We start from the raw sequence: 24,030 nt of genomic DNA, 5'->3' as shown, positions 1-24,030 counted from the left end.
TATTTTGAGCATATTTTCTATTTTTTAAAAGAAATTATTGATTTTGTATTGATATGTACTTAGTTGAACTCAAATATTTGTAATACATTAGGATATCTTATTATGAATTTTGATAAGATTATTTGTAATTTTATCTACATCAAAAAAAATAATTTTAATTTATGTATAAAATAATTTTATCTACATTAGAATATCTATTTTTTGTTTTTATAGAGGCCCTGAATTCTCGCATTTACTCCACTTTCATCTTAATTGCTTGTAGTACCACATCTTCAACTTGCATTTCACCTTCCAATTCCACAATTTTATGGTTGATTAAGAGAGTGGTAATTCTTCTCTTTGTAATTGAAAGTAGCAATAATATATTAACTTTATAAGAGAAATCAAATCTTGTTTCATATAGAAAGTAAATATTTATTTTCTTATATAAAATGTTAAATTCGATTTTCATCTAGTCTTTTCCTTTACTCGATTAACTTAATAATCCAAAAAAAAAGATTAACATTAAGAGAATATAATGATTGTGGCTTCAATTTATAACTTAATATTTGAAACTTATTTAAAATTATCTCAAGAATTAGATGATGAATGAGTGATAAAGTTTTGTTCTACACATGATGTTCATCTTGGGTTTTCGTTTCATTGATCTATGGAAGCTTTCATTTTTGCATCACTTACATTTTTGCACTGTGAAACTTACTTAATTTCTTTAACAATGAAATATCTTCAAAAGTGAAAATCTTTGAAAGAAAAATTGTAGACTTAATATATACTCCCTCGTTCTTTTTTTATCTTCTACTTTAAGTTTTTCACACATATTAAGGAAGATATAATTTTTGGGTTGTAGTGGGTATTATTTTAATTAAATAGTAGTGTGAAGTAATGATTGTATTGGAAGTATGAGGTTGTAGTGGGAATTATTTTAATTAAATAGTAGTGTGAAGTAATAATTGTATTGAAAGTATGAGAGAGAAAATAATTATAAATAAAAGAAAAGGGGTACATTAAAAGAAAAGGGGGTTTTAAGGGGTAAAAGTGGGATAAAAAGTTTCTAAAAATAGAAAGTATTCTAAAGTGGAAGAACTTTTGAAACTACCCGTTATAGTAATATGGAAGATCAAAAAAGAACGAAGGGAGTAATAATTTTAAGTACAACATAATATATTGCGAAGTATATATGAAAAAAAAGTTGTTAGTCCTATGGTGAGTTGAAAATTTGAAATGCACCATTTACAATTTGATTTTGAGGTTATTAATTAGATTAAATAGTTTATTAAACAATTTTAGTTTATTTTACGACAAATATAAATAATTGGGTGGTTAAACTATCTAATATAGTATTAACAACAAATTAGATGTTAAAACAAATTCTTATTATAAATTTATTATTTATGAACAAACTACTACTAGCAACATTTTTAAAATAAGGTAGTAAAAATAATTAGTAAAATCAATTTTATTTTAATCAACTAGAGCTATCCGCTATCAAGTATATTTATCAAAACTTTTTTTTGGTACTTAATTATTGGACTATAGACGATAGAAAACAGATTAATACGGCAGGAAGTAAACTGCAAACGACTTTGAAACAAAAATATTAGAAAAGACAAAATTATACTCAGAAATCAAAATTACTGCTCCGTAGACCATAGTATGCTCATCTCTCATATTCATCACCTCTGCCCCTCCATTTTTTCTCTCCTCGTCTTCTCCCTCTCCCGTTCACCAGGAGTTGCAGAAGTGACACTACCGCCATTACTATCTCACAAGCTCGCTCAATAGTCTACGATCTTACCTCACATTTCATTCTATAGTAATTGTAAGCATTCAGTTTCATTTCTTTCTATTTCAAGTCTGGCGATTTTTGTCCCGATCTCTTTTGTCGATTTGTTTCAGCTGACTTGTTTGATCGTTGATCGAAATGTATTTACGAATGTATGTTTTTTTAATTTGGATTTTATTTTTTATTGTATGCTTTTAGTTTGAGATCATTTTTGTTTTTCTTCTGATTTCTTTGTGCTGATTCGAATTTTAAGGGCTTTTTGGTTGCTAGGAATTATTGCTCGGAGTACTGATTATAGGTTTCTGTGTGAGTGTTGCGATAGTATGTGTTTAGAATTAATAATTTTTTTATATAATAGTTTTAATTCTTTTTAATCCGATTATATTCTTTAAATACGAGAATGAAGAATATCTATCCATTAAGTTTTGTTAAAGTATAAGGGAATTTGAATTTCTGATTATTGTTTTTTTTTTTTTTTATAAAAAAGAGTAATGCTGATTTTCTGTGTGTGATTTGGATTTGGCATCTTATAATTTATTGGAGTGTATTCATTTGTACAGAGGAGTCAGTATTAGATAAAAAAAGAGAGAGGTCTTGTTTGAAATTGAGAAGACCTGCTCTTAAGTCAGAAGAAAGGAGACAATTTGAGGGTAAGTGATTCCTGTTGGAGCTTTGTATCTGAATGAGTTGATTTCCTCCGGTACCAGAATTTCAGTCAGGATCTTGGGGGTGTGACGTGTGAAGAACAGCATTACAAAATACAGAGACCAAGTTCAGGGGGTGAGTTCCCCCAAACTGGCGAGTTCAGCCCATTCCCAGTGGCCAGGAGGTTGAATTCAACCCATTCCATCATGATGGATGATATAGAAAATGGTTCCATGGGGCATTACCAAGATAGGTCTCGTAGTTTCCCCGACATGCGCACCAAACCTTATACCCCCTTGGTAAGACTTCTTTCCCTATAACTTGAGTATCTTGTTGGGCTTTGTTTATTTGGTACTTGATTGGAATCATATCAGTTTTAAGTTGATTAACCATTGCATGATCTTTTGTTAAGACTAGATACATTGTCAACATCATTTTGACATCATTATTTTGATCAAGTCTTAAATGATATATGACGTCTGTGGGATATATGTTGTGCGACAGCGGAAGCAAGGTTGATGAACAATAATGAAACAATAAGAAATTCAATGCAAACAATAAGAAAATGACAAAAGAGATTTAACGTGTTTCACTATCAATGTGATAGCTACGTCCATCGGCACCGAGATCAAATAATTTCACTATGATTGCAAAGAATTTACAAGATGAATTACAATCACACTTACAAATTATAATGGCTCTGTTGTGATCTCTCTCAATTTGTGAATCATCATGTATTAAAAAATGAGAGTTTATATACTAATGCCCAATAAAAGGAAATTATTACATAATAAACACAAAGTAACTGTCCCGAAAGACACCTCCCGTGAAAAGAAACCGCCATTTCGCAAGCCGTGTACAACTACGCGAGCCGCGAAATGGAGACAGAACGCACTCCGAGCCCAGCGGACCTGGACAGCAGCTGCTCCGCACCCCGCGGACTACCTTTTTGATCGATATTTATCTTCTTCAATGGTGCTTGTTAGTTTGAGTCACCATTAACAATGTATGTGAATGGTCATGATATCTTTCAGGATGTCTTGACGTGAAGCCATTTAATGGTGCATTTGTGTGCTTGCCGTAAACTTTCACGGGCTTTGTGAAAAGTTAGTTTTGTGGAGTATGGAGTAATGTTCAATTCATTTTTTGAATTTACAATTCGTTCAAATTGACACAATGATAGCCCAAAATCAACCATAATTTACTTTTTTAGCATTTCTTATTCACTAGGAGATTAATGAATCATGTGATATTGGTACTGAGTGTTGTGGCAAATGACAAATGTTACACATGAGCTAGTTTCGATGCATTGAATATCCGCAAAATATGCTTCCTAGAAGGAAAGAGGGAAGGTAGAACTTAAAAAATGCTTCGTATAAAGAAAATTTTTGATATTAAATATGTCAATATTACTAAGATTTTATGATGCGCGACACAAGATCAAAATGTTTGTTTACTTGGAGCTCGAACCTAATTGAATAAACGTATATATAGACTCTAAAATACTCATCATTAATATGCCTAATGTGCCTATCATTAGTAAAAAATATAATATAACTTTCAAAATTGAAATTGCTAAAGTCTTCGCCTAATGCTTAGTTGATTAGTGGAAAGGGAAGGACCGGGGGGGGGGGGGGGGTTTGAAATGTGGGTTGAAATGTGCAAATCATAAATACGCCTAGTATTGTGTAACGTGATGGGGACCACTATGGCCTCTTAACCCAATTTGTTTTGAAAGGTTCAAGTTTGCTGATTTACAAAAAGGGTTCACCAATTTACAAAAAGGGTCTACTAATCCATAAGAAAAACTAAAGGGTCGTGGAATCGAGTTGGCCTTATATCACAACTTGATTTACTCTATTTTTTACTCATTGTCAAATATCTAACAACCTACTCTATAATTTTCCTTATCTCATTGGCCTTATAACAAAAAAGCACCAACATATTAGTCCTTTACATGCATGAAATTGTCTCCATAATGTTCCTTATCTCCCTCTCTTTTAACTTTATTGCAAAAGAGTGCATGCCTTCTTAGTCTTGGTAGTCGTTCATTTGAATTCACCTACTCTATTAATTTTGATTATTTACCATATCAGTTTGTAAATATAAATTATTCATATTCTTTTTTACTCTTTTCCTCTTGGTGATCTATGGTGTTCCTCACCCCTTTTTGAATCTCCGTTTTTCATTATTATTTGTTCACGAACACTCTACCATTGCACATATTTAAATCACCTTAAACGATTCTCCCTCGTCTTATCCTCATTATTTACGGCGCCTAAATATTTTTTTATGATTTATTTCGTATTATGATTTTCGAAATATGTCCACTTATTCATCCAACCATTCGCATTTCGACTACCCCATTTTCTAAAAGCCCAACAATTTGATTGATATGTAGTGTTGTGTACTCATAAAACTTATCCTTAATCTCACATAAAATATCCTTCTTGCCATTCTTCAGTTTTACCACTAACACTTAACTTCTAAATATTCCCATTATTCAACAAATGTATTCAGAATATTCACTTGGCACAATGTCTTTATCTTCCAACTTTATAGTGTCCCTCAATATGTCATTTGTGCTAAAATGTTGCTTCATATATTCAGTCTTATTCGATTTAATTTAAACCTTTGTGACTTCAACTCTTTTCTCCATCGTTCTAACTTAGCATTTAGCATCTCTTTGTTTTACTTCTACTAAAACAATATAGTCTACAAACATTCATCAAGGCACATGTCCTTGGAAAGATTAAGTCATCTTACATCTAAGATTGTCGGAAAAGAAAAAGGCTAAGGGCTAAGGGCTAATGGCTAAGGGCTAAAGGTTAATGGCCATACATTATGGCCAATTTTGATTAGGAAATCTTCGGTCACCCCTTCACATGTCTTAACATTTGTTCACATCAAATTTTTTAGGAATGCTCTTCTTTGTCATTGCCTACATGTGTACTTCTCTTGACTCTTGGTACTTTGTCACATGTATTTTTCAAATAAATGAAAATAGTGTGCAAGTTTTTCTCTGACCCTATAGCATGGAATAAATACTCACCCTTTACGTTAAGTAACGCCTTTGAGAGTTGTGCAACGTTAAAGTTCATTATATAACGTGCATGAATTCTCATAGTTTCACTGTTACAACGATATTTACAGTTACAAAATTATTTGTCTCCCCATTAAAATTTCATTAGTACTCATTAACTTAAATTTTAAAGATCACTTAAATTATAGTTACTCATAATTTTAAAGTTATGAACTAATAAGTTGATTAATTATACACTAAAAATACTTCATATAGTGCAATTATAATAGCTATGACATATTAATGCATAATAATAGTAGTTCAACCACTAAAATGTAATTTTAAGCATAGTGCAAATATTCAATAACGGTCACAAAATGGAAATCGCGGTCAATACGGATTATTTCGCGGTAAACTCAAAAACTTATACAATACAATTGCGATACGGTGATGCAGCCTTGTTTTTGTAATATTTTAAGTTCAGACTCTCCTTATGTGATTTTCTTAAAAAAATTTAAATTGTAAACGCTGCGATTCGCGTTATTACTTCGTTAGACGTTTTCCACAACACTAGGACCGTTTCCACAAACGCATCCGCTACTGCATTTTTTTTCCATGCGCTATAGTATTCCATCAATTGTCTCATCATATGGATTTTTTCCATCGTAGATCTGCTTTGCATAAACTCAAATTAATTCTCTGATTTGATTGTACATCTCCTTATACGTAGTTGTATCACTCTTCCTCATATTATAAACTCTTTCCATCACTTCATAGTATGTCTTATGAGTTTTATTTCTTGATAGTTGGAGCAATCATGTACATCTCCTTTGTTCATATAAATGGGTACTAGAGTACTTCTCATCAAGTTAGTTGGAAATTGTCATGGACCCAAATATGCCAAGGCTCAAGATAATTCACACATATGCAAGGAGGGGGAATCAGTTACACAACAAAGCAGCTGAATACAGAGAATTGGTTACAAAAGGAATATTTTTCTGTTTTCATTAGTGATGAGCTGTAGTTGTTGATTATTCTAGAAACTTGTACTTGCTATATATAGTAGAGGGTGTGTTAGATATTGCTTATGCTTGCAGTACGTATTGGTCTTGTACCTAAGGAGTTATCGGGCCACTCGAAGAGCTCGAGTGAGTACACCGCTCTCTAGTAAATAATACAAGCATTCCACCTTCTTTCTCTCTTCTCTTTCTTCTTCTTCTTCTTCTTCTTCTTCTTCTTCTTCTTCTTCTTCTTCTTCTTCTTCTTCTTCTTCTTCTTCTTCTTCTTTTCTCTTCTTCTGTTTTGGCATTACTGTGATAATCTTGCAACCACTGTTAGCAGCAGCAGGTACCAACATAACAGAAATCTTGTTTGTATTTTAAATTTTGTTGAATAGATTAATTAGCCAAGTACAAACATCAAACCTTGATATATACTATATGTGCCCACTGGTTTCTTCTACTTTTTTTTCTTCAATTCCCCCTCAACCTCTAGCTTTTTGGTCCATCGCATAAATTCTTTGTTTTTTTCCTCGTGGGAGAAATAGATATATTTCGTCATTCCTGCATATTCCTAATGCTAGAAAACATTTTTTTTCTTCTGCTTTACCGCTTCCACCATGTCATATCCTTCCTTACCATGATACAACTCTTGTTTCCCCTAAAATCTCCTTAGCCACTTGTGTAATACAAATTTTAATCCTGTACGTCAATTTGTGCTGAATTTATAAGCAACTGACTGTTAGAATGTTGAGAGGGCTCAGGATCACCATTCATGAGAGCAAGTCTCCCTTATTACTGATTCCTAGAAGGCAAAGAACGCTGAATATCAATCAGGGATGCAAATTGATTAAGAACAAGATTGTTAGATTCTTGAAAATCAGAAACGCTTTTTGTTCGTTTCAGAGTCATAGACCTAGTCCCAATCAATTTTTAGTAGCGTTTTATGATCCTTTTTAGTATAAAATTTTGAGAGTAAGAATCTTAATATTATATGATTGTAACTTGTAAGGTTCAATGATCGAGTTTTACGTAGTAATTTAAGAGATGATAAGCGTGTTTTAATATCTTGCTCCTACTCCTAAATGTAGTACTTGACCAAGCTATGTAATACTCATCCTTATGCCTATATTTTAAAGGCATCCTTGAACGTATTATATATCCTTAAGCATTTAATTTTTAGTAATTGTAAAAATCAACTTATAGGGATATTTTGACTGTTTTAAACTTACAAAATGAATTTAACATATATGTGTTTTTGTGTATGAGTACAGTGTGATCCTTAACCCCCCTCCCTCTCAAATATATATGAGGAGGATATGTAAATAGACATTTAGAAGTTGTTGTATGAGAATAATAATTTTTACGGCTTCATATGTTTATAAAGAATGAGGATGAAAATTAGTTTCTATTTATAAACACTGTTCATTTTTTATTGTTAAGAAGTTGTGATCATTATGGGCATTAACATACAACCTGTATGGTGGAGTTGACGGACAAGCAAAAGGTATTAGATTGTAGCATGATGTCTGGGTGTAAATAAACCATCAGCGAAAGGTCAATCATAACAAAAAAGTTTATGTGGCATGTTATACCTCCCTTTTGAAAAAGAATTTGCAAGAATTAAGGCAAATTAAAGAGATTCCGATTGTGGCAGATTTACCTCTGCTGTGGAGAATTAAAAAGACACTGGGTGGGTAGTCTGCAACCTGCAGAGTTTATCACTTTTTCAGTGTCTATGTTTCCTTGTCAGTTCTGCAACTGATTTTAGTTATGAAATTGCTTTGTTTATAAATTAGTTCTTGGATAGTACTAATAGCTTCTTTCTGCAGGTTTTCAAAATCATTATGGGGTTAAACACTCGTGTTCTTTTTATTCTTATGCTTCTGGCCTTTGGAGTTATCTTCTATATTGGAGCTAGCACATCACAGATCATTGTATTTGTGTTTTCCGTTTGCATCTTTAGCTTCCTTTTGTCTATATATCTAACAAAGTGGGTACTGGCAAAGGATGAGGGACCACCAGAGATGGCTCAGGTACATATATGGCTATTGTCTAACATTTCTTTGTCAACTGGTCTGTGAACTCTAAATTAAATCTTTTTATTGCACGTTGATCTCATAAATCTGCTTTTTTAGTCTTACATGTAGCAATTTATGGATTTTCATCATCTTTTAATCGGACTGACTCTTGGTGTCTTTATTCTTGATTTTCTCGTTGTTGATTATGTGTAGCAAAAGATCTTTCTACAGTCAAGGACAATACCATGAATCTAAATAAACCTTTTCAATATGTAGAGGGGTGAGGGGTGATGTAAATTCTCTTTTTGAAAATTCTTTTTTTGTGTGGTATCGGGACTGGATGGATGTGCTAATAACTTGACAGGCACTTGTAATCGATATTGCGAGAGAAGTCATCAGGGTTGATCTTCTTTAGGGCGGCAAGGGTTTGATTCCTTGAAATTTTGGTCATTTTTTAAAACCACAGTATTCTGTAGATTTTGCAATAAAAAGTTGTGGTTTAGTGGTTAAGAGTATAACTTTTAAACAAGAGGTTGAGAGTTATAACCTTGGCCCCCTTTTTTTTGTTTGGACAATTATTTTGGCCTCTCTGACTTACGGCCTAAGATTCTGCATTGGAATTCATCCTCTATATTTGCGAATATGAGTAGGCAGCGCTTCCATATGGTAAAAACTCAGATATAAATAATTCAATGGCCGTTCATCCATAGGTCAACATTGTTTGTTGGTGGAAGGTAAGTAAGAGCATCTAGGCTCTGTTTAGTCACATTTTTGTTTGGGATAATCAAGGGAATGATGCAACAGTACATTATATGCCCTCTTTCAACCCTTGCTTTACCTTTTAACACTCTGATAAAAAATGTTATCTTATTTGCCCTAATCCACTTGGGCTTGGGTGCATGACATTGTTTTTAAGATTTTTTTACTGACCTATTTTCATTTTGCATTCTTGCAATTTGTAAATACTCATTGGTATTCCTTGTCATGATATATTTAGGAGGCGATGTATGAAATATGAACTTCCTCTCTGGTTTTTCAGTCCTCCGCTACTGTTACCCTCCCATATCATTTTTGTTTTTCCAATTTTACTACCTGAACTGCACGTTTTTTTAGATATTATGGTCTGCCTGTTAGCTCAATTTTCTGGTATATTTATGTCTTATGAATCTGCTAGATCTCATATGCTATTCGCGATGGAGCTGAAGGTTTTTTTAGAACCCAATATGGAACAATCTCCAAAATGGCTGTTCTTCTTGCCCTGGTGATTCTTAGTATCTATTTACTACGGGATACAACTCCCCAGCAAGAAGCTGCTGGTGTTGGGAGGTAAGAACGCATGTTTCTATTGGTAACTTATATGACCATGAATCTCCTGCACCATTTGTTTGTCCTTGACCTTTATCCTTTGCTTCATGTGTTCTGTTACAGGGTTTCATCTGCATTTATTACTGTTATTTCATTCCTACTTGGAGCTCTATGCTCAGGTATAGCTGGATATGTGGGAATGTGGGTTTCTGTTCGTGCAAATGTTCGGGTTTCCAGTGCAGCAAGACGGTCAGCCAGAGAAGCCTTACAGGTTGGTGGTGTCTCTTCTTTTCTAAAGTAAATAGTGTAGTATCTCCGTTTATATATGTAAATTTACGAATTTGGGACAATGTTTACAGGTAGCTGTTCGTGCTGGTGGTTTCTCAGCTTTGATTGTTGTAGGTATGGCTGTAACCGGGATCGCCATTCTCTATGCTGCCTTCTATGTATGGTTGGGGGTGGATTCACTAGGTGCTATGAAAGTTACAGATTGTAAGTGTTTCTCTTTTTTCTCAAATCTCCCTCTTTGAGTGGTCTATTTTATTGGTTCACATAGCCAACCCCATATACCCATATAGTTCTTATTTGGCTTTGTCATCATCGTCGTTCAAGTGTGGAATGTTTTCCTTTTGTGAGCTTTTGACAAATTGTCGAAAATTAAATTGCTTAATGATATGCTTTTATTGGAAATTTGCGTATCCTAAAAAGAAGGTAGTGCTAAAACTATTACTGATAGAGTTGTTGAGAAGCTAATTAGGCAAGCAAGGAAGATTCAAATTGAACTTAACATGAAAATGAACTGTTGTATCATTCTTGTGGCTAAGGGAAAGAATAGTGTGATAGTGATAAAGGAAGCAACATAGTGGAATGAAAAAAATAAAGGTTGTAACTTGAAAAATGTTTTTTCAACTTAAGTAAAATGCAGTGGTGAGAAAAACATTGGAAAAATATATGGAAGTCAAAACCAATTAAATAAGGCAAACTTAAAAGTTACCGACAAGTTTACAACTAGATGGACTTGAGAGAAAGGGATCCGATCTTTATAAAATGGACAATAGGAGATAAGCGGTTTGGAACAATTGTATTAAGATGAAGTGTGTTAAAGATCTTCTCCAAATCATTCTTGTCCAAGATGAAATGTGTTTAAGATATAGAACAAATCATTTTTATCCTAGATGAAGAGTTCAAGGATAGAGGGAAGGAATATGTTATTGAGTTTTTCTATGGATGCCAAGGAAAGCCACACTAGGCATTTCGATGGACCTAGTGGAAGAGTGTTATAAGGGATTTTAGATGAATGAACAAAATAGACAATATTTCTATCGAACTTGGAAATGTTTAAGACAAATGTAATTGACTAGTTAACTAACCATTTAACAAAATATGAAGAACAAATAAGGTGGAATTGAACTAGTTGACTACAGTTAGATGTGGAGAACTAGTAAGGTGGCAAAGACTAGATAATAGCACTATAGTATCTATCTACAAAACAAAGCGGGTGCACAAAACTTTTCTTATTCAAGTATATGGTAATCAAACTTATGAGCCACTCTATAAAGTTATGGGAATTGGTGAACACCTACAAGCATTTTCTGAAACCAAATTTTTTTTGGGAGTATGATCCACTCTAAAAGCTATCCATGTGACACGGCAACAAATGATGTACATGATGAAGGTAAAGATAAAGGATTATGATTCACACATGGTTTCTATTGATCTGGAAATGATAAATGATTAGAACTGTAGGGAAGACAGACTGAGTAATGCACCAAAGGTAGGAACTATGAGGATTTAAAAGAAGAAAATATTAGCCCAAGAGGAGTTGGATTATGGATAATAGGAGTAGAAAAAGGACTTGAAAAGTTTTGATTTGTAGGAGTATATAACGATAGATAGAAATGAATTGACAAGGAAAATATATGTAGATGATCATTGAAACTGATTTTTCTAAGTTGTAGATTAATATTAGATGTTGCCAAGTAAAGTATATTATTTGTTAGTGATGAATAACTTCTTTGTATTTGATTTTTTTTTTTATTTTTCTGAATTTTATGCCAGTGCCTCTTCTCCTTGTTGGTTATGGTTTTGGAGCTTCCTTTGTCGCCCTCTTTGCTCAATTGGGTGGTGGTATATACACAAAAGCAGCTGATGTGGGAGCTGATCTTGTTGGAAAAGTCGAGCAGGGAATTCCTGAAGATGATCCTCGTAATCCTGCTGTCATTGCTGACTTGGTATTATATACACTACTTGAGACTTGTCTTTAGGACTGTTGGTATACCTTGATATGTCTTTCAGATGATCAGTAATTGTCTATGAGTTAGCTCCATAAATGAGAATAAAATTTCTGCTTGGCGTGAATCATGTTTCTTTGAAAGCCTTTGGAGTTCCAGACATGCTGAAATTCTGTGTTTACGCCATGCTTAAAATAATCGGTGGGATTGACATTATTTATATGCAGATTTTATCAAGTCTGCTCTCAACTTGATGTCCTTGTTTTTGTGTTAATAATTGTTTTTATTTTCGTTTCATCTTCCTCGTCTTAGTCTCTCTCTTGTGTGTTGCTTTGATTTGGTGAAAAATTTGTTGAAATAAAGATCGTAATGTTTGATTTACATTTGTCTGGATGACCTTACACCTTCCTAATTCAAATGGACGTAAGAATCCCTCACTTACTTAGGTGGGAGCAACTTAATGGCATTGTGGTAGTGCAATATTGGTGTTGTACATAATGGCTGGAAAGAGGAAGTATAATGGTTTGTTTTATGTGTCCAAAAGTGAAGTATTCATATTTTCCTTCGTGTACTCTCTTTGATATGGGATTTTTTTTGGGCTTTATTTCCTAACTTATTTTCAGCTGCTGGACTGTATGGCTATGAATTTATTTTCTGCAGATGTTCATCATCAAATATACTGTAAGGTTCATTAATTTAAGTGATGCCAGGAATGCCAAAATTGATGATATGTGACTTACAGGTAGGAGACAATGTCGGTGACTGTGCTGCTCGTGGTGCAGATCTATTTGAAAGTATTGCTGCAGAAATTATAAGCGCCATGATTTTGGGTGGGACAATGGCGGAGCGTTGTAAAATTGAAAGTGAGTCATAGTTTTTTGGATTGTTTTATTCCTGTACTCATGTAGCAAGCCTTTTCCTTTTTTCTTGAGATTCCATTTATGGTGTCAGTCTCTTGAAATCAAACTTTACTTGTTTAATTTGTCTCGAAAGTTACCTTTACAGGTCTGAATGACCAAAATGCATAGTTATCCTAGATATTTTTGTACTTCTACAGTTTCTTATAACTTATAAACCTATGATATACTGGTGACACAGATCCTTCTGGTTTTATCTTGTTCCCTTTGGTGGTTCACTCCTTCGACCTTGTCATATCTTCTGTTGGTATTTTCTCCATAAGAAGCACACGAGAGGCTGGTATAGGCATAGAAGATCCAATGAAAATTCTTCAGAAAGGATATTCTATCACAATAATATTAGCTGTTCTGACCTTCGGTGTGGTAAGAAAGTTATATACTATTTCACTTATCCAATCTAATTTCTGGTTACAGTTGAATCTACTTTCTCTCATTATATTACTTCAGTGCTGTAATGCATGCTCTTTGGGCATTGTTGGTGTTTGAGTTATACTGTTTATTTTCCCTCAAAAAGGGAGGTATAATAAAAGGAAAAAAGCCGCACATGGATTTTACCATTATTATTTCTTTGTGTGCAGTCAACACGTTGGTTGCTATACACAGAGCAGGCACCTTCAGCTTGGTTGAATTTTGCCTTATGTGGGCTGGTGGGAATCATAACAGCTTATGTATTTGTGTGGATAACCCAGTACTACACTGATTATAAGCATGAACCAGTACGAACATTAGCTCTTGCAAGCTCAACAGGCCATGGGACTAATATAATTGCTGGTGTCAGTTTGGGACTGGAATCAACTGCACTTCCAGTTGTCGTCATTAGCATAGCTATTATATCTGCTTTCTGGTTGGGTCAGAGTTCTGGATTGTTGGATGAAGCTGGAAATCCCACCGGTGGTTTGTTTGGAACAGCAGTAGCCACAATGGGCATGCTCAGTACAGCTGCTTATGTCCTAACCATGGATATGTTTGGCCCAATAGCTGATAATGCTGGTGGAATCGTGGAGATGAGTCAACAGGTATAATTCGATTTAGGGTCGTTTTTATTTCTTTTTGCATTAGCTTATGCTGGCTGATTATTTTATGCTTCTGTACAGCCTGAAAGTGTTCGAGAGATTACTGATGTGCTTGATGCAGTTGGGAACACCACAAAGGCTACCACAAAAGGTTTTGCTATTGGATCTGCAGCACTTGCATCTTTTCTTCTTTTCAGTGCTTACATGGATGAGGTGGCAACTTTTGCTCGTGTTCCTTTTAAAGAGGTTGAAACAAGCTTGCATTTGGACTTATTTTCTCATGTCTTCACGGTGTTTATTGCCCCTGAACCTGTTAAATATTCTATATTTCAATTTTCAGGTTGACATTGCAGTTCCTGAAGTTTTTATTGGTGGCTTGCTAGGATCTATGCTCATTTTCCTCTTCAGTGCATGGGCCTGTTCAGCTGTTGGCCGTACTGCTCAGGAGGTGGTTAATGAAGTCAGAAGGCAATTTATTGAGAGACCTGGAATCATGGTAAATTTTCATCTCTGCAATGTTATTAGTTATTCAACCAGTAGTCTGGTACAAGTTTATGATTTCCATCCCACTACAGGATTACCAGGAGAAGCCTGATTATGGTCGCTGTGTAGCAATTGTAGCATCTGCTTCATTGAGGGAAATGATTAAACCTGGCGCTTTGGCCATTATATCACCAATAGTGATTGGTAGGTTTCTTCTTGTATACTGACTGCTTGTATTAGCTCTGTGGATGATTCGGCTGTGTATCCCTCTGGCTTCCTAAAAACATCGAAATAGGGGATTATCTGCTGCTTCTCTTTCTCATTGTTAACACAAGCTTGTGTTACAGGTTTTGTTTTCCGGATACTGGGACATTATGTTGGACACCCTTTACTTGGTGCAAAAGTTGTAGCTGCAATGCTAATGTTTGCAACTGTTTCTGGCATCCTCATGGCTCTTTTCTTGAATACTGCTGGTGGTGCTTGGGATAATGCAAAGAAGTATATAGAGACAGGGGCTCTTGGAGGCAAGGGGAGTGACTGTCATAAAGCGGCCGTTACAGGAGACACGTAAGTTAATATAGAAACATTTCCTGTGATAATTTTTCAAGATTCTGCATTTTTATATGGTGCCCACAAAGTCTTTATTCAAAGATAATTTAGATCATAAAAGGAAAACCAGAAGAATTTCCAAGTTAGGTAAAATATTCCTGCCCATCACTTTTCCTCAAGGACTGCCCCTAACACTCTGCTGTTAACTCCATTTTCCTTCCACTTATTTCTCTTATGCTAATTGATGCCTAGTCTAGGCGTCTAGCTGTTTGATCACTTTGATGTAAGATAGTTCTAAATGCTGTCCTCCTAGGATTATTTATTAGTTGTACGCAGAAGATTTTTGCTCAAGGAACACTTGACGCAAACAATGTTATGTTCAATGTTTGGGATAATAGGTGTTTGGGTGGGCTATTCTGCCTCACAAGTCACAACCTCTTCAATTGATCAAGTACTCCTCTCGATATCCTGGAAAAACTAAATTGCAATCCCTCAAAGTAAATTGGCTCACAAACACTATGTTCAATGTAATAAAACCAATTCGATTATTTAGCTTAGCTGTGCATGATATTAAGGTCTATGCTCCTATTTATTCTACTTGCTAACAAGTTGGAATAAAATAATACTCCCCTTAAACAACTACCTCGAATGTAAACATAATTACCATGTAATTAAAATCCTAAACAAGTACGCACACTTTTAGTTATTCTAGCTAAATTTTTTATTTGACTAAATCACCAATTTTTCATCGAGTCACAAAGAATCGTGGCTCCCACTGCTTTTTCTTTGTTTCAATTTTGTCAAAATCCTAGCAAATGTGTGGGGTCTTCGACTCCTCGTAGGCTTATGTCCGTCAACAACTGGTTGTCGCTTGCTTGCTGTTGCTTACTGCACCAGTTGACCGTCTGGAAGCCCTTGCCTTGCACCTTAGGGAATCTAAGATTGAAATCTAATCAATAATTGTTTAGCATGGCCTATGTTGGTATTATGTTTTTCCTCTCTCTCTTGGTCGTATGGCGGTGGAGGTTGTTGTCTGTTGATCTTCTCAATTAAGCTTGCTTTTTGGCTGGTTGCCATTGGGATTTAAGGCTTTGAGCTATTATCTGATTTATTGATTTCCTCTAATGAATAGTAACAAGCTATCGAAGAAAATGTGATTTGCCTTGGATGAGTGTCAATGTGAGAGGAGATCGACAGAAAATGACTATGGTGATCTTTGTCGCAGATAGCTTTATGTTACAGATGTGGATGGGAAGAATAGTTGTGGCTAATTGAAGAGTACAGGAGGGATGTGGACTAATAATTTAGACTGTTCACCCTTCAGATAGAAGTGATAATGATGCTGGGTGTAATCTAGGTGATGGTAGTGGTGTTGACTGAGAATGAGGATGAACACCTTGATACTGGGTTGTGGAGTTATGTTTTCATTGGGCTGTCTTGAAATCCCTACTTAAGGAAATCAAAATCATTAGGTGGGTGAAAGGAAGGAATTAGTAATTTTTATAAATATGTTCTAAAATAGGATTTAAAATTAGTTGGTGTTGAGACTTGAGAATCTTGAGTTAGCATAGTGGCTGAGGGCTTTCCCTTTCACCATTGTAACAGTGTTCGATGCTCACCATCTACACGAAAAATTAGTTGCTCCTCTCCCCTTGCCTGTTGTATCGACTCTTGAGCCTACTCTCGAATTAAAAAAGAAATAAGTTGGTGTTGCCACTTTATTTGCCTTTTTGGCACATGCGGTTTTACATTCTTTTACTCCTATTCTTTGTACAGATCAAACGGTCAAAGTGTGAACTTTGATCTCAACTACACAAATTTTAACATTGTCTCTGTCGAAGTGTATAGTTGTGCGTCGAGAATTAAACCGTCAAGTAGTTTTTTTTTTTTTTGTTTTTTTTTTATTTTTGCAAATTTTGCAGGATTTGTTAAGCCAAGTATCTTGTTATGATACTGAATAATGTTTTGTTTGATTGCAGTGTTGGAGACCCATTTAAAGATACAGCAGGACCTTCAATCCATGTTCTGATAAAAATGTTGGCAACAATTACTCTCGTTATGGCGCCTATATTCTTATAGAGCTGTTAATATGAAAATGCAGAGTTTTAACTAGGCACATGCACAATTGCACATCACCCTTTTCCTATCTCCATTTCATGCTTTTGGAGGCATCTTAATGTAGTCAGAGGGTGCCAAAATTATTCGTGAATTTAGTCACCGAGAAATTCTTTCTATTATCCTTTTTTAATAAACTATTAATGAGTATTGGCGCTTCTCTGTATTGTGTTGCAATGAAAAAATCTTTGAAGATGGTATAACGTGAGGAGAACAGTAAATTATGTTTATGGAGTGGTATGTAGCATTCTAAATGAATACTACTATTACTTTATCCCTTTAAATTTGTCCCATCTGACCATCTTTTGTCAGTATTTTTCGTCAAATGTGGCAAATTCTAAGCGATGGAGAGAATAGATTGTTAGGTGTTTTTGTGAGATTATTTTTCGTCAAATGTGACAAATTCTAATGGACGAAGAGAATAGATTATTAGGTGCGTAAGTGCGTTACAAATGTGTAATATTAAAAACTGATCTTTTTTGTGCTTTTAAAAAGTTGTGATTTTGAAATAAGCTTCAAGATATGTGAAAGCAAAATATATTAATTTGTGACAAATTGTTCTCTAATAACAGGTAAAATATGATTTGACAATCTTCTCAATCAAACTTTAGAATGTTTCTCAAGATAATGGGAATTGGAAAATAAGGATACATTTGAGGGAAAAATTTTAATTCACCCAACATTGAATCTAGATAAAAATAACAACACGATAAGAAAGCAACAACTAAAGAAAATAAAACTAAAATAAAAAATAAATCACTATCGACTATGGATGGCTATCTAGAGAAATTAGGCACAATTAAAGAACTGTTGGGATTTTGTGACTCAAATCGAGTCTAAGATGAATCAAGTGTGGGTCAAAAAGGCTAGATGCGTGGGGTGCGGAGATCTACGCGAGGTGTTTTACACGGGGTGCGGAGAATGTTCTGTCTTGGGCAGATTGTTGGGCGTATGCTGTGGATATCTACGCGGGTCGCATGTGCGCGGGGTGCCGTCTGGTACGCGGGGCGCGGACTTCATGCGGGTAATGCGTGAATCGGTTTTTCCACGTTCTTTTTGACGATTACTTAGTTTTTGGGCCGGTTTCTTTGTAATTGTTAACGTAATTTCTTTGTTTTATGAGGTATACTATATAAAGGCCCCATTGCCTTAGAATTAGGGATGCAATGATGCAATGCATGCAACACAAAGTGAGGAAAACTAAGAGTGAATAGTTTTATTCTCGGTGCCGGTGGATGTAGCTATCACATTGATAGTGAACTACGTTAATTTCTCGGTGTGATTTCTTTATTGTTTGTTTGAATATTTATTGCTTTCCGTTATTGTTTTCAATCTTTGCTTCAGCTGTCACACAACAATTGGCATCAAGAGCTCAGGTTTAATCCAAGGAATAGTTTTTTGAGGGAAACAATGGTAGGAGATTCTACAATAAAGATTGAGAAATTTAATGGGAAAAATAGCTTTGGGCTATGGCAAATTAAGATGAAGGCGTTATTAAAGCAGTTGCAGATTTGGCGTCCGTTGATCCTAAGAGTGCGGTATCTACGTCGGGATCTGAAGATGAATGGACTAATGAACAATTAGCTGTGATGGAAGAGAAGGCTCATTCTACCATCTTGCTACGTCTTGATGATCATATCATCACGGAGGTTGCTGATCAGAAGACAGTCGCGGAATTATGGTTAAAATTGGAGTCTTTGTACATGACGAAATCTTTAACCAATAAATTGCTACTGAAACAACGGTTGTTTAGCCTCAAGATGCAGTCAGGTACGCTTTTAAGGGATCATCTAGAAAATCTTAGTTCTATTTTACTAGATTTGCGTAATTTAGAAGTTAAGATAGATGATGAGGATGCATCGTTAATATTGCTTGTTTCTCTACCGAATAGTTATGAGAACTTTGTGGAGTCTTTTGTAGTTGGCAAAGACTCGTTAGCCTTAGAAGAAGTGGAGGCAACACTTTATACTAGCGAGTTGCGTCAAAAGGCGACAGGTGATAATGGTGATTATGGCAGTGGATTGGTTGTTAGGTCGGGTAGAAATTCTAAAAAGAAAAAGGGGTCTAATAATAGTAACGGTGCTAGATCGAATACTAGTAATAGTACAGATGGGTCTAGCAACACTAGGACCATAATATGTTATTACTGTCAGGAATCAGGACATTTTTGGTCTAAGAGTCCAGAATTAAAGAATAAATCTCAGGCCACAGTAGTCGAAAGTAAACAGAATAAAAGCTATGATTTGGAGGAAGATTTAGCATTGATTAGTTGTGTTGAGTCTAGTGATTTGTTTGATTGCTGGATTCTTGATTCTGGTAGTTCGTTCTATATGAGTCCTCGTTGGGATTGGTTTGATACTTATGAATCTTGTTTTTGAGGTTCAGTTACGATTGCTAATGGTACTCCATGTGAAGTAGTAGGTATTGGTTCCATGAGACTTCGGACTAAAGATGGGAGAAGGGTTAGGGTTACTTTGACTAAGGTGAGACATGTTCTTGCATTTGGGAAATACTTGATATTGCTTGGGACCTTAGATGATTTGGGGCTTAAGGGTGAGTTTAGCAATAAGGAAGTGAGTGTCTATGAAGGTTCAGATTTGATACTTAGGATTGTCAAGGTGAAATTCCTGTATGTCTTTCATGGTGTTACGTTGCTTAGTTCTGCTGTTAGTGCTTCTACTTGTCACCAGGAGATGACGGTTTGGGATAGGCATTATCGTATGGGTGAGAGTAGAGGGCTGAAATTGTCCATTGGGAATCGTCTTACATGTGTCAAGGATGCCTACCTTGAGGAAGACAAGCATTGGTTTTTGGGTTTAAAAACGGGTGTGAGCTTAGCGTTGAAACTCATGATCACTTGTACGGTAAGATGGTTAGTTGGCTACATTTGGGCAGTTTGATTTGTGAATTTGTTATGTTCTGTGTTTTAAGTATTTTGTGGCATCATACCTATGGGATAACACCATGGCAGAACGGTGTTATAGGAATAGCGAATCGGACCTTGTCAGGGAGAGTCTTATGCATGCTCTCTAGTACTTGGTTGTTGAGTAGATACTGGATTAGTTTGTTTGATCGGGGTTTACACAAGGGATTAGAGGTGACTAGTATGTGTGTGGTGTGGCTCAGTAGGGTATCGTGCTATCTCATGTTTGGAGTCTTGTTAGGGCTTTGGTGTGCTGTGGTGTATTTTGCAGCTACTGGTTATGGTGATAGTGGTACCGAGTTTGAGGTGCAATACGAGGTTAACCCCTCATCCATTTCTGTTCGACCCCAAATTGATGGTGTTGATGTTGCCCCAGGTATCTCTCTGACTGTGATTTCTGGTGCTATCTTTATCTCTGTGTACAGTTTAAAGGAGTCAGTATAAGGAACATCCGCCGATCTAAAGAGTTTCAAGAAAAGCCTACATATGTTATCAAGAAGCCTGATAGGTTGGTTGTAGGGAGTGTTGTTTTGTTTGCTATAAGTGTGGTAAGTTATGCATTGAACCTTGTGGGATTGGCAAGGTTGGTAGCCGCTTTTGTGGAGTCACTTGGACCTCCAATTTATGAGCACATTGTAGAGTATAGTGAGCGGGCGCAATTGCTTGCTATGACTTTACGTATGAACAAAGTGGGAATTGTTGTATAGACTGGTAGTGTTACTTAGCTCAATTATATCACATCATTTTGAGGCTGAGTCGGTTTACATTTCTAGAGTTACGGTTCGGTGTTTGAAGTATGTTGTGATGTGTACTTGTTTTGTGCATGCCAGAAGTGTCATTTGCAGGTTTGTGACTCAACCTAAGTGGGAGCACTGGTAGGTAGAGATTTGTTCTCTCTACGGTTTTCTTGGATCAGTTGTTGTGTTTCTTATGTAGGGGAATGATGTTACATCTGTTGAAGCTTGAGTTGTGTTCGCTGAGTTTGATTGTGTCTTGATCTTGATGATGGTTCTTTGTGATCAACCTTGGTTGGCTTTTGTGTGCTATGATTGTGTGTCTAGTGATCAGGTACTTGATGTTCGGGAGAAGCACGCTGTAGTTGAATTTCATTCGGAATGCACGTACATGAAGATAGAGGTAAAAAAGGTAGGATGTTTTGACAATCCTAGTAGATTCTTTACTATGTTAGATTCATTAGCTTAGGCCCTTAGGGGCGGTATTGAGGGAGCTCACAGATGGTGTGCATAACCTCAAGGTGGAGCTTGCCTCGTGGACTCGTGATGCAGGTGGAGCATTATGAGTGACTTGTGATGCTTGTTGAGCATTATGAGTGGTTATACATGGAAATGAGTATGTGATGGGTCTAGTTGAAGACTTATCAGGATGGGTCTTAGTTGGGGACTTGTCGGGATGCATGGCTTATGTTTGAGCTTTGCACCGGTTTTGGCTTGAGAATGGTTTTATTTCACTGTGGTTTGATGAGGTAGTGGTTGATTACGGGTTCTCGTCAAGGTGGAGATTGTTAGGATTTTGTGACTCAAACCGAGTCTCAGATCGGGTCTAAGATGAATCAAGTGTGGGTCAAAAAGGCTAGATGCGCGGGGTGCAGAGATCTACGCAGGGCGCGGACTTCATGGGGGTAATGCGTGAAGCGGTTTTTTCCACGTTCTTTTTGACGGTTACTTAGTTTTTGGGTTGGTTTCTTTGTAATAGTTAACCTAATTTCTTTGTTTTATGAGGTATACTATATAAAGGCTCCATTGTCTTAGAATTAGGGATGCAATGATGCAATGCATGCAACACAAAGTGAGAAAAACTAAGAGAGAAAAAACTTGGAGAGCGATTATTGTGGTTTCTCGTTCATCTTGTAATCTTCCAGTTTATAGTGAAAAGTTTATTCTCGGTGCCGGTGGATGTAACTATGACATCGATAGTAAACCACGTTCATTTCTCGGTGTGATTTCTTTATTGTTGATTTGAATCTTTATTGCTTTCCGTAATTATTTTCGATCTTTACTTCCGATGTTGCACAACGAGAACCACCTTTTTATCGGTCTCCTATAGTTGAATCCCCTGAGTCTGAGCAGTCACTAGACCACCACTCACCATATCCCATCTTTTAGGATTATGATTAAGAGGAGGAGACTGAATTGAATTGAAGGAACATAATGTTTAGTAGGCAAAGAATGTTCAGTCTCGATCAAAACTTGATCTAGATGTGGAAGCTCTACTAAAACGTCTAGGTGCATGATTCACACAACAAAGAGTATAATTGGCTCTAATTTAAACGTCATAAATTGTAGTATGAGACGATTTGATCAAAACATGCCTTATACACGAGTTAAATAGTTCATCTTATATATACTTCCTCGTTTCATTATACTTGCTACATTTGACTTTTTACGCAATTCAAAGCGTTATTTTGATCATTTATATATTGAATTATACACGTCTAAATTATAAAAAATTAATATTATGAAAGTAGGCGATTAGACGATTTAAACAAGATCCCACTTGACTATATTTTTTCTTACATATTAGTCGCAATATATAAAATAAACTTAAAAGATGATAGTGTTAAATGATAGAAATGTAGCGACTATTCTGTTAGACACCCTACAATTATACATTTAATTCTACCCCATAAATTATGCATAATACTTCCTTCATTTCATATTACTTGCAACATCGGTAAAAATGGCACGATTCATTCATCACTCTTAATTTGTGATTAGTATTTAATCTATAAGTTAAATTATAGTCAAGTGAGATCTTGTTTGATTTGTCTCATTGCAAAGATTATTAATATTAAATTTTTATAATTTTTTGTTATACATAATTAGAGATATTAAAGATTAAATTAGTATACTAAATTGCATAAAAAAACAAATATTCTTTTAAGTAAATTGGAAGAGAGGAAATATACTAGTGTGGAGCAGATGCTGAAGTCACAGGGATGGCCACGGAGCGGGTTACCCGGAACCAAACCGGTCCTGAACCGCTTGGAACCGGAACCGTTCGCGACAGGTTCCGAACCGGCCCGAACCGTGAAACCGCCGGAAAAAAGTTGCCGGAACCGTGAAACCGCCGGAAAAAAACTGCATGAACCGGACCTAAGAACCGCGGGTTGGAACTGGAACCATTCCAGGTGAATCGGTCCAACGGTTCCATGGAATCGGAACCGGGACCGGTCCGGGTGAACCGGCCCAACGGTTCCATGGAACCGGAACCAGGACCGGTCCGGGTGAACCGGCCCAACGGTTCTATGGAACCGGACCGTGAAACTTGCCGTTATACTAGCCGTTGCAAATTTTCTATAAATACCCATCACTTTCAATCATTTTCATTTACAACTCATCTCTTCTCCTACTCTCTCTACTTACTCTCTCTACTTAATTACTTAATTACACAATTATTCTCTTAGTTATATAATTAGTCTTTTAATTATTTCTTAATTTAGTTAATTACATAATTAGTCTATTGATTATTTATTTATTTCTTAATTCTAATATTATTATTTCAATATTATCAATCATGTCTTCTTTTTTGAAAAAAGCCTCTAAAAAAGTTATTAAAGTGACAAAATCATTGGGAGGTTCTAGCTCCAAAAGAAAGGCCACTTCAACTCCGTCGGTGTCAAACAACACCTTCGATTAGTAATTATAATTATGAACCAAATTATCCAGAAGGGTACGACCAAGAATTACATAATTATGCTGAAGAAGTGGAAAGAGAAATACAAATTGATGAAGAAGAACAAGAAGAGGAACCAACGACCCCTACTGGGATACATATATCTCGACAGTCATCAACAAGATCACATGAAGAACAACTGCAACAACAACAACAAAGACAAGCTCGTGGTAAACAAGTCAATTTCCAAACTATCGGTTAGTTTTATAATTTTATTCTTCAAATTGATTAAATTTTAAATTATTATTTATTTATATATCGTGGTATTTGAGTATGTCTTTATATTTAAATTTAGATGAAGATGAACCAGTAAGACAACCTTTTCCGGCAAT

General features: G+C 35.6%; 1 protein-coding gene across 1 annotated transcript; it reads left to right on the top strand.

Moving 5' to 3' along the window:
* The first annotated feature begins 1,562 nt into the window (after positions 1-1,562).
* Positions 1,563-17,368, top strand: LOC130812762 (pyrophosphate-energized membrane proton pump 3). Its single transcript, XM_057678348.1, has 15 exons — positions 1,563-1,819; positions 2,344-2,727; positions 8,281-8,484; positions 9,644-9,795; positions 9,898-10,045; positions 10,134-10,266; positions 11,833-12,005; positions 12,748-12,868; positions 13,104-13,285; positions 13,501-13,938; positions 14,017-14,181; positions 14,276-14,431; positions 14,511-14,622; positions 14,766-14,985; positions 16,947-17,368. The coding sequence occupies exons 2-15, from the start codon at positions 2,635-2,637 to the stop codon at positions 17,044-17,046; spliced, it is 2,397 nt and encodes a 798-aa protein (XP_057534331.1). The 5' UTR covers positions 1,563-1,819; positions 2,344-2,634; the 3' UTR covers positions 17,047-17,368.
* The last annotated feature ends 6,662 nt before the right edge of the window (positions 17,369-24,030 follow it).

The sequence above is a fragment of the Amaranthus tricolor genome, chromosome 5, assembly GCF_026212465.1.
Source record: "Amaranthus tricolor cultivar Red isolate AtriRed21 chromosome 5, ASM2621246v1, whole genome shotgun sequence".
Taxonomy (NCBI): domain Eukaryota; kingdom Viridiplantae; phylum Streptophyta; class Magnoliopsida; order Caryophyllales; family Amaranthaceae; genus Amaranthus; species Amaranthus tricolor.
Note: the sequence above shows the minus strand (reverse complement) of the source record. Positions and strands in the feature narration are given on the sequence as shown.